The sequence below is a fragment of the Macaca fascicularis genome, chromosome 18 (assembly GCF_037993035.2).
Source record: "Macaca fascicularis isolate 582-1 chromosome 18, T2T-MFA8v1.1".
Lineage (NCBI taxonomy): Eukaryota > Metazoa > Chordata > Mammalia > Primates > Cercopithecidae > Macaca > Macaca fascicularis.
Genome location: NC_088392.1, coordinates 36,757,799 through 36,773,640, shown reverse-complemented (window position 1 = coordinate 36,773,640; position 15,842 = coordinate 36,757,799). Strand labels below are relative to the sequence as shown.

General features: G+C 34.6%; 1 protein-coding gene across 8 annotated transcripts in view; it reads left to right on the top strand.

Annotated features, from left to right (window-relative positions):
• Window positions 1–15,842, top strand: part of DCC (DCC netrin 1 receptor) — a 1,206,733-nt gene that overhangs the window by 577,645 nt on the left and 613,246 nt on the right. For all 8 annotated transcript variants that reach the window (XM_005586668.5, XM_074022755.1, XM_074022754.1 and 5 more), the window contains exons 4-5: window positions 3,722–3,872; window positions 5,249–5,385. In XM_005586668.5, coding sequence (XP_005586725.3) covers window positions 3,722–3,872; window positions 5,249–5,385 — 288 coding nt within the window. The remainder of the gene's footprint in view (window positions 1–3,721; window positions 3,873–5,248; window positions 5,386–15,842) is intronic.

The following is a 15,842-nucleotide window of genomic DNA, read 5'->3' as shown; positions in this document are numbered from 1 at the left end:
AACATAAAAATATGTGTAACATCATATGTCCATTGGGGAATTGCAAGTTAAAACATCTATTATATGCCATTACACATGTATTCGAATGGCTAAAATTAAAAAAAATGGCAATAGCAAATGCTGACAAGGATGTAGAACTGTTTTTGCTGGTGGCAATGAAAAATTGAACAGCACTTTAGAGGACAGTTTGGCAGTTTCTCACAAAGCTAAACAGTTTTACCATACAATCTAGCACTTGCACTCCAAGGTATTTACTCAGTTGAGTTGAAAATGTGTGTCCTGATAAAAATGTACGCTTGAATGTTTATAGCAGGTTTGTTTATAATCACCAAAAACTTGAAGCCACCAAGGTGTATCCTTCAAAAGATGAGTGGATAAACTCTGGTACATCTATACAATGGAATATTATCCAGCAATAAATATAAGCAACCTATCAAGCCACAGAAACGCATGAAAGAATCTTAAATGTATATTGTTATGTGAAAAAAGCCAGTCTGAAAAGGCTATGTACTTTATGATTCTAGTGATATGACATCGTGGAAAAGGTACAACTATAGAAATAGTAAAATGATCAGTGGTTGCCTGGAGTTTGGTAGGGATGGCAGGGGTGGGATGAATAGGTGAAGCTCAGGGATTTTTAGGATGCTGAGATTATTTCAAATGATATGACATGCATTTGTCAGGCCCATAGAATTATGAAAAGTAAAGGACAAACCAGAATGGCAGCTATGGACTTCAGTTAATGACAATATATTAATATTGGTTCATGAATTGTAACAAATATAACACACTAGTGTAAGATGTTTATAATAGGAGAAACTGCATTGCAAAGGATGGGGACCTGATATATGACAATTCTCTGAACTATCTATCTGTTCAACTGTTTAGTAAATAAAAATTTTTAAATAAAATATTAAATAACCATTTTGTGTTGCATGATTTTGTTTTCTGATGAAGTAAAATAGTTTGAGTAGAAAATGTCAGCTGGACATGGTGGCTCACACCTGTAATCCCAGCACTTTGGGAGGCCAAGGCGGGCAGATCACCTGAGATGAGGAGTTCGAGACCAGCCTGGCCAACATGGTGAAACTCCATCTCTACTAAAAATACCAAAGTGAGCCAGGTATGGTGGAGCATGCCTGTTATTCCAGCTATTTGAGAGGCTGAGGCAGGAGAATCACTTGAACCCAGGAGGTGGAAGTTGCAGTGAGCTGAGATGGCACCACTACACTCCAGCCTGGGTGACAGAGAGGCTCCATCTCAAAATAAATAAATAAATAAATAAATAAATAAATAAATAAATAAGGAAAAAGTGTCTCTTCTATGGGTTAATTAGTAGCATTGTTGATAGGTACCAGGTAATTTTTATTTAAGCTAGAAGATTAAGTAGATCTTGATGTTTTTCACAGGGGATATTGTAAAACTATATTGTGTAGTATAAGTTGTAGAAACATTTCTACTGAGGAGCAGGTGGTGAAAGTAAAATATTAAAATGCAAAGGCCTCTAATATCAAGACAACTATTTGTAAATACAAATTTTGGGAACTTTCCTGTTCAGGAAATTTATCGATAAGCTGTATTGTCTTTCAAACCATATTTGAGAGATTTGAAAAGTCACTTTGAAGAAAGGAAATGGAGCATACCATCAGCAATTTTCAAAAGTTCTGAGATATTTTTCTACAATATTGATATAATAAAGATGAACCTATTTGGAAAATGCTCTCAATATTTTCATTGTGAAGAGTATTTATTTTTGTTGCTGGAACAACCAGAAGCAAATGTGGGAAGACTGAGAAAGTGTGAAATTTTCTCTCTCCACACAAAGAATACTTTAGGTAACAATTACTGTCCCAACTACTAGCTTGAGAATAGGTGTCTTTTATTACCCTGTGATTCACCTTGTGATTCACCTGTGTGGAGTTGGATCAGGCTGATGAAAACTAAGGATAATGTCAAATGTGTCCTACGTCCCCTCCCACTTTATATCCTCTCTGATCACCAGCAGCTCATGCTATGACTCCATTGGGTCTATCCTCCCTCAGCGATTCTCCTCACCCCAATCCTAGTTCAAAAGATTTCGTTGCCTCATTTTCTTTGCATCCAGATTTTGCTTTGATTCTACAAAATGACAGATTACAGGATAATCCCACTGAATGAATTAGGTTGAAGATGGCTTCAATTAAGCCTTCCTCAGGAGATGTGGATTTTATGGGTACTTGAAAACACAGTATCTTGTCTCAAATAAACTTTGAGTGACATGATTTTAGTCCACAGGTCTGGTCAGAGGACACTGCCATGGGTAGAATACCCTCCTCTAAGGACTGGTGTTGGTGTGTCCCCAGGCATTATTAGTAGAGCTTATATAGAAGGGGAAATAGAAGCTCTTAACTTTCAGCAAGCCTACCTGAGCATTGCATTCTGGGCTTAGAACTTTGTGAATTTTTCCTTATTCCACCTGATACAATCTTAGCAACTTTGGATGAAATGTATTTAAGGATTTAATCAAAAGAGTTCCTAGGTTGCATAAACACTGTTTCAGTTATCTGCTAGTGAAAGTGAATAATGTTCCATATATAGAACTAGTAAATGCATCAGATGAAGTAGAAGGGTGCAGAGCCCTTCACTGACCCAGGGTCTCAGCTCTAGGGGCAAACTCTTTCAAATGTTGTGAAAATTAAAAATAAACAAGCCAGGCAGTTAGATTAGTTATAAAATAAACCAACTCAAGTTATACAAATGTAAATTCCTTTTCTAAGAAAGCAGTTATTTTCTTTATTATTTTTTTTTTCATTTCCGCCGTATTCAATTGGTGGAAGCAAGTAACAACAAGAAGTAGGGAGAAAGAGTTCACCTCTTTACAGATGGAATTGCAAAATTACAAAGACCATGGATATAGGGATGGATGAATAATTGGACCATTTCCTTACTTGGATTCTATTACATTTTGCTTAACCTCTTTGTAGTACGAAACTTTTCATTCTTTCCTCAAATCTGTCTTTCCTGCATCTTTAAGAATTACCATTTCCTAGGTATCTTCTTATATTTCTAGCCTGCTTTTTGCAATGTCCTTACGTGGGTTTGTTTGTTCTTTAAATATATATTTTTCTCTAATTCATTATTTGGCTTTTATCTCTTATAACTGAGCATATTTACCCCATGATTGTGCCATCTTTTTCTATCCCCTTGCTTCAGGCTCAGAAAGCAGTTATTTTCTCAGCACCTGTGTATTCTAATCCTCAGTACCTGTATGCTATTTAACACAATTTGAATATGTCAGATTCTAATCTATTTGCTTCTCTTATTTTCCGAGCCACAGAAGCAATAAACAATGTAGAAGAAAATAGAATAGATATTGGTGGTAGGCAAACTGAACATATCAAAAAGTTTTGGATAATAACATTTAGAAAAGCTATTGACATTTTTCTATTCTCCAATGCCGATAAGTAAACAAGACCTGCTTACTTATAGGTAACCTCAGATACATGAATAGCCTCAAGCTGATGCCCTATATCATGACATCATCTACAGCTAAGAATATTTCAATACCATAATCCTATAAACTTGGGATGAAAAAAACTGTTTTAGGAGTTTGTAAATTTCTTGACATCTTTCCATTTTTCTTTCTTCATCTTTTGTCTGGTTAGGAAAAAAAATCAAAGTATACCATTTATCTTTGCAATGTTTTTCATACATTATGTGATACTGTTTTTTCCTCTCATAGATCCAGGACTGCACAGACAGCTGTATTTTCTGCAAAGACCATCCAATGTAGTAGCCATTGAAGGAAAAGATGCTGTCCTGGAATGTTGTGTTTCTGGCTATCCTCCGCCAAGTTTTACCTGGTTACGAGGCAAGGAAGTCATCCAACTCAGGTATTTCACATTTAAGACTTTTTTTGTACTGTGTACTTTTGTATTAGTATATGCTGCTATTTATATTTCTCTAATTTGATATAAGTACCTACAGTATTAGGATTTTTCATAATAATTGAATATTTTTCCACATTTGTTGGCGTGATACAGTATATGAAAGACAGCCACTGGGATGAGAAGATGAGGAAAAGATCAAAATCCATGAGATCAATTCTGAAAGGAAACTGAGAAAGTCAGGGTTGCCTCTGAGATGGTCCTGCCCAAAGAATCTTCAGCAGAGAAATTTTGGTGGATTCCATTATAAGAAAGTGGTATATAGCGAGGTTTGATCCTTAATATTCTGTGTCACACACAAAAGATGACTACATGAAGTGATGGATATGATCATCAGTTCAATTGTGATAATCATTTCACAATGTACACATATTCCAAAACATTACAGTCTACACTGTTATTATATGCAAGTTTTATTTGTCAATTTCACTTCAATAAAACTAAGGAGAAAAATAAAACTAAATTTTTCTGAGTTCAAATATGTAGCATGTCTTTACAGAGTTTCAGCAATTTTTTTTGAACTTCAACTATATTGCTCATATTTCGAGCTCTAACAAATATTTAAGGGAAGAGAGGAGAACTTGGCTGGCTTTGAATTGCTGGAACATTAATATTAGGTACAGTTAGAAAGTAAACTCTCAATAGAATGGAATACTTAGTCCTTCTGATGAAATGGATCTTACTTAATTTCACTGATTTTTGAGGACTGGTATTCTCCTTTTTAACATACTTATTTTTAAAGAAAAGGTAAGTCCATCAATCATGAATTAATCTTTAAATTTCATTTACCTTAAATATTTAGATAACAACAAGGCATGGTGTTTGATATTACAATATTTTTGAGAACATTAGAATACACAGGAAATCCAGTTACAGTTTCAGCACATCAAGGTGTGTTCTCTGGGTATAGCCAAGCACTCTTCGTGCAATAGCAAATATGATTTTGCACAAAGATCACTAAATTGGATTTCAGGGCACAGGACGTTGATTTTTCACTCCAGAGGACCGCTTCTCTAGACCTTGAGGTTCTCAAATCCAAAATGAGAGATTAGGACTAGATTATCAGTTTTTAGCACTAAAGCTACTTCCAAGTTTAATCTGCTTCATTTGTTTGATCACTACACACAATCTTCCAATGGGAGTAGTTTACCTTGAGTGAATTTTTTTTGATAAATAAGTGAGACTGTAATCAAGCCCCTATGATACAGAGTTTCTTTCCAGTGTCTTAGTTTGAGCTTTGGTGGAGGTCATTTAAAGCTCTGAGTATCTTGCTTAATATATACATGTGTTAATTTACTCTTTACCTACCCTATGTCTTGCAGGTCTAAAAAGTATTCTTTACTGGGTGGGAGCAACTTGCTTATCTCCAACGTGACAGATGATGACAGTGGAATGTATACCTGTGTTGTCACATATAAAAATGAGAATATTAGTGCCTCTGCAGAGCTCACAGTCTTGGGTAAGTTAGTGGCTGGAGATGAGTTTATATTGTACCTTTCAAAATATATCACCGTGACATTTTAAATGCTCATCGCTGAATTGATTCCTATGTTTATTAGTGTGAAATTGCAAAGTCCCAATACTCCACACATGTCCTTGCTCTGCTCTGATTAATTGCATAGGGGTTATATGCAATGTTTGAATATTTATTTATTAGTTAAAATCCAGATATGTTATGCTTTAATCTAATTATTCCAGTGATACGGCTGAAAAATACCAAAAATTATTAATGGCAGATGTGTTGAATAATAAATATGGTATTCCAAAATATCTGGGAAAATAAATGAAGAAAAAAATGAGAGAAATTGTACAAAATATTTATTCTTGAGGGAAAAAGGCAGATTTTATTTGAGATGACAGGGTTTCTGACATTAAATTCAGTATGTTGGTAAGATTGTTTTATTAACATGGGAATACTGTGAGTGTTATGTTGAAAGTGAACCATTAAAATCAAGTATATGTAAGGAAAAGTTGCATAGCAAGAATATAATTTAAAGAGATTTAAGGATCATTGAGGGGTTCATTATATTCCAAAAGGCAGGATTACCCATGTGCATTGCAAACGAATAATTTTTATACATGGTAGATATTCAAACAAACACTTATTTTTATCATTTACTCCAGATTTATTTTAACCAGTTTTATTTGAATTATGTAGTTTGGAGAAGGTGCCTTAACATTTGGATTTAAGTTGCTTTTCTTCTGTAACAACAACCAAACATTGACTCTTAGGAATTTTTCCTCTGGAATAAATCTTTTTGCCTTTTAAAGAATCCAAGAAAAATCAAAGTCTATTTAAAAGTTATTAAGTAAAAATGAAAATATATCATATGCTAATTATATCTGCTAACATATACCATGATATTATTCCATCCATTTCGCTTTTTGTCTTCAAAGGTTATTCAGAAAACACTTTCATATGTGGGCACAGTAATAATGTATATCATAGGTTAGGTAATGAAGTTGCTTGTTCTTTGATCAAACCATAAACATTAAACTAGGAATGGGCAAAAGACTTAAACTCTGGATTTAGAGGTAATATTATACTAACTAAAATATTAGCTGCCTTTAAAATGGCACAATTTAATTCAATCATATTTTAGTGAAACAAAGAAAATAGAGAACTTTCACATTTGTAGTGTCAAAATACAGTAACACAAATGGTTATGATGGAAATTGTATTACTGATCATAAGGCAGATTTGGTTATGGAATACGCTAGAATTTACACTCATCATAGGTAAACCTTTATTTGCAAAAGCATGAGGTCAAATTTTTCTTCAAATTAATGCACATTATTTTGACATGTAATGCTTCACTGATATCTAAGATAAGCATACGCAAATACTGATTTCTGAGGATAAACTAAATTAGCCTAAACACACACACACACACGCACATATATATGTATTGGCATACATGTGCACTCATACTGGCATTTTTTCTTTGTGAATTGTGTAAATTAGAAAACAATTAGATGCTGTTTGATACACAATCCAAAGATGTACAAGAAAATATTTAATAATTTTTTCCACTGCAGGCAGTGCATTTCTATACCACTGAAGTGAATACTTTCGGTCTCTTGGAAAGTTTTATTCCATAAATTTTTCATGTTTCATTGGTGCACATATGCCCACATAAAGTTTGGTAGTGACATGACACTTAGATGCTTCTTTGGTTTTTCCTTAGGCCAGGTGGTTAGTCTCTGTTACAATACCTCTAGTGAACCTTGACCAGTGTTATGTAAAGAAATTTTCAATATAAAAATATTGAAAATAAGCATCCAAAAAATGCTCAACATTACTTATCATTAGAGAAATGCAAATGAAAACCAGAATGAGAACCACCGTCGCACACCAGTCAGAATGTCCATTACTAAAAGGTCAAAAAAATAACAGATATTGGCAAGGTTGTGGAGAAAAGAGAGAATGTTTATACACTGCTTGTGGGAATGTGAGTTAGTTCAGCCATTGTGGAAACCAGTATGGTGATTCCTCGAAGAACTTAAAACAGAATTACTATTTTACCCAATGATCCTATTATTAGGTATATACCCAAGGGAATGTAAATCATTCTACCATAAAGATACATACACGCGTATGTTCATTGCAGCACTATTCACAATAGCGAAGATATGAAATCAACCTAAATGCCAGTCAGTGGTAGATAGAATAAAGAAAATGTGGCAAATATACACCATGGAATACCATGTAGCTGTATAAAATTACAAGATCATGGCCTTTACTGCAACATGGATTGAGCCATTATCTTAAGTAAACTAATAAAGGAGCAGAAGATCAAATATGGCATGTTCTTATTTATAAGTGGAAGCTAAACATTGAGTACATGTGTACACAAAGATGTAAAGTGTGTCTTTACGTACTTGATGTTTAGTTTTCAACATGGGACACTGGGGCCTACTCAGAGTGGAGGGTGGGAGAAGGATGAGAATCAAAAAGCTATCCAGCACTATGCTTATTACCTGGATGACAAAATAATCTGTACACCAAGCCCCAGTGAGATGCAACTTATCTATATAACAAACCTGTACTGATACCCCTGAATCTAAAATAAAAGTTAAAAAAATTGACAACATAAATTAAAGTAATATAATACGGTTAATATGCATTAGTAATATCTATGTGTACATACACATATGTAAAACATGTACATATGCACACGTGTGTGCATATTTATATGTGTATATATGTACATATATGTAGATATAGACAGAAACAGCATTTACTGAGTTCAAACCATGTGAGACATCTATTTGTTACAGTATCCTCTGTGGGAGGTATGTAGGTGGAGCCCATTAAATAACAACGCTCTTACCTTCTGTACTTCTGTACTAAGTGAGAAACAAGAACAGCAGTAAGGCATAGGGCAAGTCAGACATCACCTTAATTTGTTGAAGAAACTGCCATTGAGCATGTGGTTTGCAACTGCATGAGAGGGACATGCCCATCTGGACACGGGTAGTGTCTGTCTTGGCAGGATATCACTCAGGTGTCAGCTTGTCCCACTGCCTGGTGGCTGGTAGCAATGAAGAGCACTTGCTCTCTTTGCTCGGGCCTGTTCCCAAGAGAGAATTGTAGGTGAAAGGAGCCTCTTCAAACTTCCAGGCTGGTTAATTTATCTGTCGTGTATCCTGATCCAGGCTCCCCTCAACCCGAGAAAAAGTGGGTATCGGGGAGTGGTGAGGCCGGAAGTCATTCCCTCGAGGAGTTGCCTCTCTAGGGAAGAAAACATCAGTGTTGAGGAAGAGGTATTCAACATCCACACCCCAACCTTAGGTGTTATTTTCCTGTTTTACAAACGAGGGCATTTTAGCACAGAAAGATAAGTAGCTATCCCAAGGGAAGATCCAGATTCATATCCAGGCATCCGACCAAAGCGTCTCAGGCATATGCTTTACTATCTGCCCTGTGCACTCCACATATTCTTATTCATCTTTTTTTTATTTTTATTTTTAATTTTACTGAAACAGTTATAAAAAGAAGCAGGTTTATGTGATGTAAATGAGAACAATCTGAAATTTCAATTTGGTTAATAATTATATGGTCACTTTACATAAAATAAAATATGTGACCGTAATGTAATGATCTTGACAAAGCAGGAAGGCTGGTAAGGGAGCAGGCAAGAAAAGAATACAAGCTGTTCTTTGAGAAGGAGGTTAAAACAATTGCCATACTTAGAATCTGTAGACACAGAGCAGGTGAAAAGTGTACTCAGTACAGTAGTGGTTATTGCTTATTTTTTATTTTTTACTGTGGTTTCTTGTTTATTCAAAGTGGTGTACCATTTGTGTAATCAGAAAAATAAACGTGGAGGTATAAAAGTTGACATTTTTATGGTTAAAAATGAGATAAATAAAAATGTTAAAACTCAGAAAATATTGAGATTATGCTCACATACACATAACCCAGAGACCTGGACTTTGCAAACACACACATACTCACGCACAGTCACACACAGATACACACACACACACAGACACAGACACACACAGACACACGCACACACACACAGTCACACACGTTTGTTTTCTCCATGTACATGAAATATGTGCTATATTGTAACTTCATTTTCACTTGAGGATAAATCATGACATCTTTGTTCGTGTGTGCCTGTGCACATGTCTGTGTCCTCCAGTTCTAATTTGTTTCCTTTTTGAGACAGGGTCTTGCTCTGTTGTGGCCTTGAATTCGTGGGGTCAAATGATCCTCCATCGTCACCCTCCCAGGTTTCTGGGACCAGATCTGTCTATATCTTTTTTCTTTCTTTTCTTTTCCTTTTTTCTTCTTTTTTGTAGAGACGGGGTCTGGTTATATTGCCCAGGCTGATCTCAAACTCCTGGGCTGAAGTGATCCTCCCACCTTGGCCTCCCAACGTGCTGGGATTACAGACATGAGCCATCACACCAACCCTCCAGTTTTATATTGGGGAACATTATCATATTTCTTAGTTTTAATTAAGCAAGGTGTGGTGGCTTACACCTATAGTCCCAGCTACTCAGGAATCTGAAAGAAAGGATCTCTTGAACCTAGGAGCTGTAGTTCATCCTGGGGAACATAGCAAGATCCTGTATCTACAAACACAAAAACAACCCACTAAATTGATTATCCTTAAGTATCTTTGTCATTTATTTGCTCATATCTAAAGGAAAAGTATCCCAGAAATACTTATACCTTCACTGGCAGAGCAAAAATTTACCTCACTTAAGAGCGCATTTTCCCTACAATTTTGAATATCTAAACATTTTATAAAATGGAGTCTCCTTAGTATTTATATTCCTATTAAATTAAGATTTCATTTTATAGTTTTCTTGGACATTTGCATTTTACATTTTGTGAATTTGCTATTTTCTTTGACCTTTATATATTTAATGAAATATTTATCCTTATTTTATTGATTACAGGAACTCTTTATATAAGAATAATATTGACTATGTTGTGTATGCTTTGCATTTTTACATTTTGCATATGGCGCCAAATCCTTTTCTTCAGGTTTGCTAGCTTTGTTGTCATTAGACTTACATTTTTATTCTATGAACCATGCTGTCTCTAAAAATCTGAATATAGATTACATGTTGAATGTGTAAATTACAAGCATGATTAATTTTCTAAAAAATAGTGATATGTTTATATTTTGAGTTTTGGTGGTCTTGGTGCTTTTTGTCTGTTTTAAAGGAATTGTTTTGGTAATTGGATATATTTTAGAGGTCTCTCATGGACTTTATATCATTTATAACTACTGTAGACGGCATAATTTACTTCAGGATGTGGTTGATACACTGTTTTAATTATTCTAAGAGGCTCCAAAAATGAATATTTGTATAATGTTTGAAATAATCTTTGACTACTCTGATACAAAATTAGGATTATCCTGCAGGACTGAGTTTATATGAAAAATTGAATTTATTGCCTTCTCAAAATGAATGATGAGAAGAAAAGAACTTTATTATCATTGTTATGTAAATGTACTTTTCATAATTTTTAAGAATTTAAGCATATTTGTATTCTTAAGATAAAATCCCACAAGAAATCCAAACTTCTGCTTATAAAACTTTAATCATGCATTTTATTAGACTCTTGTTTTGCCTTTCAACTTGCAGTCCTTTCTTGTACTTAACTGTCTGTGAATGTGAACCTTCATGAACTAACAGACTTTTCAAGTAGAATATCATTTTATGGAGTAGATGAAAAGACATTTTGTTGCCCTCCTCAGTAATTTTAAAGAGTGAATATATATTAAATATCATTTGAAGCTTAGCATTTTGTTTCTTCTTATAACATAAAAATGGAAAATTCCATAATCATTAAGCTTTTTGTAGAGATTTTTATTAGAATAGATAAATGACAACCTGGTTTACAATAAATAAAATATAAATAAGTTTATAGATACTTTCTTTATCATAGCCATTTATGGTAGCATTTCTGACTTACAGTAACCATGGATAAAGTATTGGTAGATACCTTTTGGGTACAAGGATTGCACTAGGTTCTGGGAAGACTACAGAAACATCTGAAGCCTGGCTTCTGTGGGCTGTCCTATAATCACAAATTCATAAAACCAGTTGGCCTAATACCATCTGAATACGTTTTTTTTTTTTTTTTTTTTTTTTTAAAAAGAAAAAAAAACATTATATGTAAACAGGGACTCTGGGAAGATGTGAAGAGTTGGTAGTCTCCACTCTCATAGAAGACAAAGCCCGAAGCAGCAGGGGTGGGAGGAGTTCTAAAGAAGAAAATGTGGAAGGAGCCTCTCTGAATATTGTGGTCAACTTTTTTATTTTATTTTAGCCATGACTACTTGTATTATTTATTTTAAAACCTACTTTTTAAAAAAGAAGTCAAAAGTGGTATTTTTCCATTCTTGTGTTCAATATGTCCAGCTTTCTGGCTCAAGGATTTTAATCTGACTGTAATTGTCCTTTTCTGTATCTGCCCATCCATAACTTTTACACAGCTCCACACAGGAAGAAAGACAACCCTCCATAAACGTTCTAGAGATTTGCCACTCTTTGGGTCTAGATTGATCCCATGTCTGAATCAGTGCAGAAATGCATAATTTAAAATTGACTTGATTTTTAACAAAGTGCCAGGCTTTGGACAAACCTTGTGTACTGTCCTTACACACACAGTGGAGATGAGTGGGGACTTCCCTGAGGATGGGCTCTTCAGTAGGTGCCGTTAAGTTGAACATCAGTGAGAAAATAAAAATATCTTTGAACTTTCCAGAAATGGTTCTAGAATTCCCTTTAAAGCAGTTGTGTAGCAACACAAACAATTTAGTATTAGAAGTTTACCCCATGTGTGTACATTTTCTCAATTATTTCCCTTACCAAAATTCCAGAGAAACATTGGCTAGGATTGGCGCAAACTCATTTTATAGGACACACGTATGTCTACTAGGTCAGCCCTTTACACTTCACAATTGAAAATTTTAAACCAATTCTAAGAGTTCTCCATTTCTTCCATTCCGTGAGTAACATGTACCATTTCACATGGTGCATGGGTTTAGACTTCTCCTCACATGAAAACGTACTTGAGAAGAAGCTGCTCTTTGAGGCAGGTGTTGCTTCTACCTGAGTCTTCTACTTAAGGAATAACAACTTATAATTGCCCTCTAGGAATGCATTAAGTAGGGTTCTCTCTATAGAGCTATACATGTCCACCTTACGCAGATGTATTCAATAAGCCTGAAGAAAATAGACTCAGAATATTTAGATATAGATATAGATATACACACACGTATATTTCTGTCTATATGCATACATATGCATACACATAGTACATACATATATATGCAATACATGCACTTATTCTCTATTTCTAAAGTTTCCCTTTAAACTTATTATTTTCTTTCAACTGCATATGATTATCTCAACCATTAAATGAGGTTCTGATTCTGCAAACAGAAAATAGACTAAGCTATTCTGAAGGGTCTAGAAAAATCATCTTAAAAGTGATTTAAGAAGAGACCAGGTAAAGACATATGGGGGAAATGAAACATCCTTTTTAAGCATTATTGTTTTGTAAGATAGCTGGAAAAGTCCACCTTAATATCTCACTGCTGAAAATGCTTTGAAAATTTTAAAACACATGATTGGATATACAGTGAGCTAATGAATATAGTTTCTAGTCCTAGACATGCAGCTGAACAACAATGTGAGTAGAAAACTGGCAATCACTGTTGAGTGCCTCTTGTGTACTAAGCATTCTACTAAGTAGTCTTTGGGCAGAAGAAGGTATGACACAGATCTAGGCCTCAAGGATAGGTAGGGAAAAAGACAAGAGGCAGGCAATTGCTAACAAGGCCAAAGAACTGTTGAGAAAGAACAAAGATGAGAGAATGTGGGAGGGAGTGTTGAGGGGAGAGTGTCTGACAGGAAGTAGTAAGTGTTCAAAGGTCTGGAAATAAGCAGGGGATGGGGACGGGAAAGTGAATTACGTGACTGAAGATTGTGACTACAAAGGAATCTGATGCTGGATGGCAGAATCCATATAGGTCTTGAGTATTTTGCTAATGTGGTTAGATTTATCTCAAGGGCAGTGGAAACATATGGAAAGATTTCTGATTGTGGCTTGTGAGCTGTTTAATCTTAGCCAGCTATGTAAACCTCTAATCCTCAAATCCTTCATTATTTTTTCGTATTTGTAGAGCTTTAGGAGGTACAATTGCAGTTTTGTTACCTGGATATTTCCTGTAATGGTGAATTCTGGGCTTTTAGTATAACATCACCTGGATAGTGTACTTTGCACCTATTAAATACTTTCTTATTTGTTTGTAAAACAATGATAATTACTTTATCATAGGATTTGGTGTCTGTTTGGGTGTGAAAAGTAGAGGAGAGAGATTCCGGAATAACCAGGCATAGCTTTGGGTGTTCTGGGAAATAAAGTAACATAAGATGCCCTCCCAGCCTTCATGAATGGAAAGATTAAGCTGGCTAAACCAAGAAATCCCAAATGTCACAAATATTAAAATATTCGATGTACTTTTTCATACCCAATTTTCATTATCTATAAAACGTACGTAACAGCAACTAGTCCCTACATAGTTCTCATGAATTGTGGCCAGATCGATATAACAATATCTAATGATCAATATAACAATATCTAGCGATACGTTGAAATTTCTTTGGCAATAGTCTCTAGAAACATAGACATCCCTGTGTGGGAAAAGGATGATGCCCATTTGTGATGTGCTTTATGTATTTCACTTTCTTTTGTGCTTCTGCACCCTGCTGTTCATAGTTTCTTCACAGCAAGGTAGGGAGAAACTTAGAAACAGAAGCCATGTCTTCTACATCTTGATAACTCAAACTCAGTTTTTTCTCTATGTTATCTGAGTTTTAAGCATAAGAAATGCAATTGAATGTGTGCAAAATGTAAATTATCTAACTTTTCCTATCAAAATGTTTTATAAGCTTTCCATTGAGATTCATGATTTTTTCATTGACCACTGGACTGGACAGAATTATGTCCTTTCAAAATTCATATGTCGAAATCCTAACCCCCACTGTGACTGTATTTGGAGAAAGGCCTTTCCTTAAATGGGTAATTAAAGTTAAATGATGTCATAATAAGAGGATGCCTATCCAATAGGAATAATGCCCTTTTAAGAAGAAGAGTTACTGGAGCACTGTCTCCACCCTTGCACAGAGAGAAAAGGCCATGTGAAAACACAGAGTGAAAGTGTCATCTGGAAGCCAGGGAGAGGAGCCTCACTAGAAGCCAGCTTTGATGGCACCTTGATCTTGCGCTTCCTAGTCTCCAGAACTATGAGAAAGTACATTTCTGTGTCTAAGCCACCCAGTCTTTGGTATTTTGTTAAGGCAGTCCAAGAAGACTGACAAAACCACAGAAAAAGCAGATGCTGAACGCATTATAGAACAATCACTAAAAATAGAACAACTGCTAAAAAGATTCATTGGTCTCTTTTATTAAAAAATGAGCAACGATGAAGACATATTATCAACTTTGCTTACATATTGGTAGCAAAAATAATCTTAGATTTCTAGGGGTGCAAAAAATTCCCATTTACAATAGCAATGGAACAAAAATAATTTCTCATTTACATAATAGATCTTATATAGTTCTTAGATCCTTATAAATCTGATGTCCTTTCATCTTATTTTTGTTCGCTATTATTATCCATTTATTTAGTAATTACTAAGTGTAATGTATGATTTATAGTTTAGGTCTTCATATTTATAAATTACCTATATCAATTTTAATAGTAAATATATCATTAACTATGATGAAATTGTATTCTTTTTTAAATCAATTCTCAGACATGCTCTATGAAGTCAATTTACTACAAATGAGCATGTATATCTTCACACACCATCAACTCAGATTTATTTGGAAATGGAAGAAAATATATACTTCAAAATTTATACGGCGTTTTTCCTCTTATTTTTTGCATAGGTTTTAATTTCATTTTTTACCGAATAATATGTGATATTAGCTGCTATTTTTTGAGAATGTACTATTGGCCAAATTGTGCCTATCCATTTGTTTGGAGTTAATGGTACATCTACCTCAGACTTGGTTGTTCAATCTCTTCCTACTTTAGCTTGCTGGTAGATCAACCATGTTGAGTTTTAGGTTTAGGCTCTTTGCCATAAAGGGGAAGTAGTTATAATAAAATATGTTAAGATAATATTTATCTTTTTATTACAATGTGTAACTCTTATTTTGAATGGAGTTGTCTTGAATTTACAACATCATTGCCTCTGCCTAAGTAGCACTCCTTAAATTTTACATATATCTGTAATTGCCCTTATTAAAAGGACTCCTCAGTCATACACATTTAATGATAATAGTCATAAAAGAAGTGCCTTAGGTAAGTTTGTATTGATTATCCTCTACAATGTAATTACCAAATGAATCATACTGAAATGCCT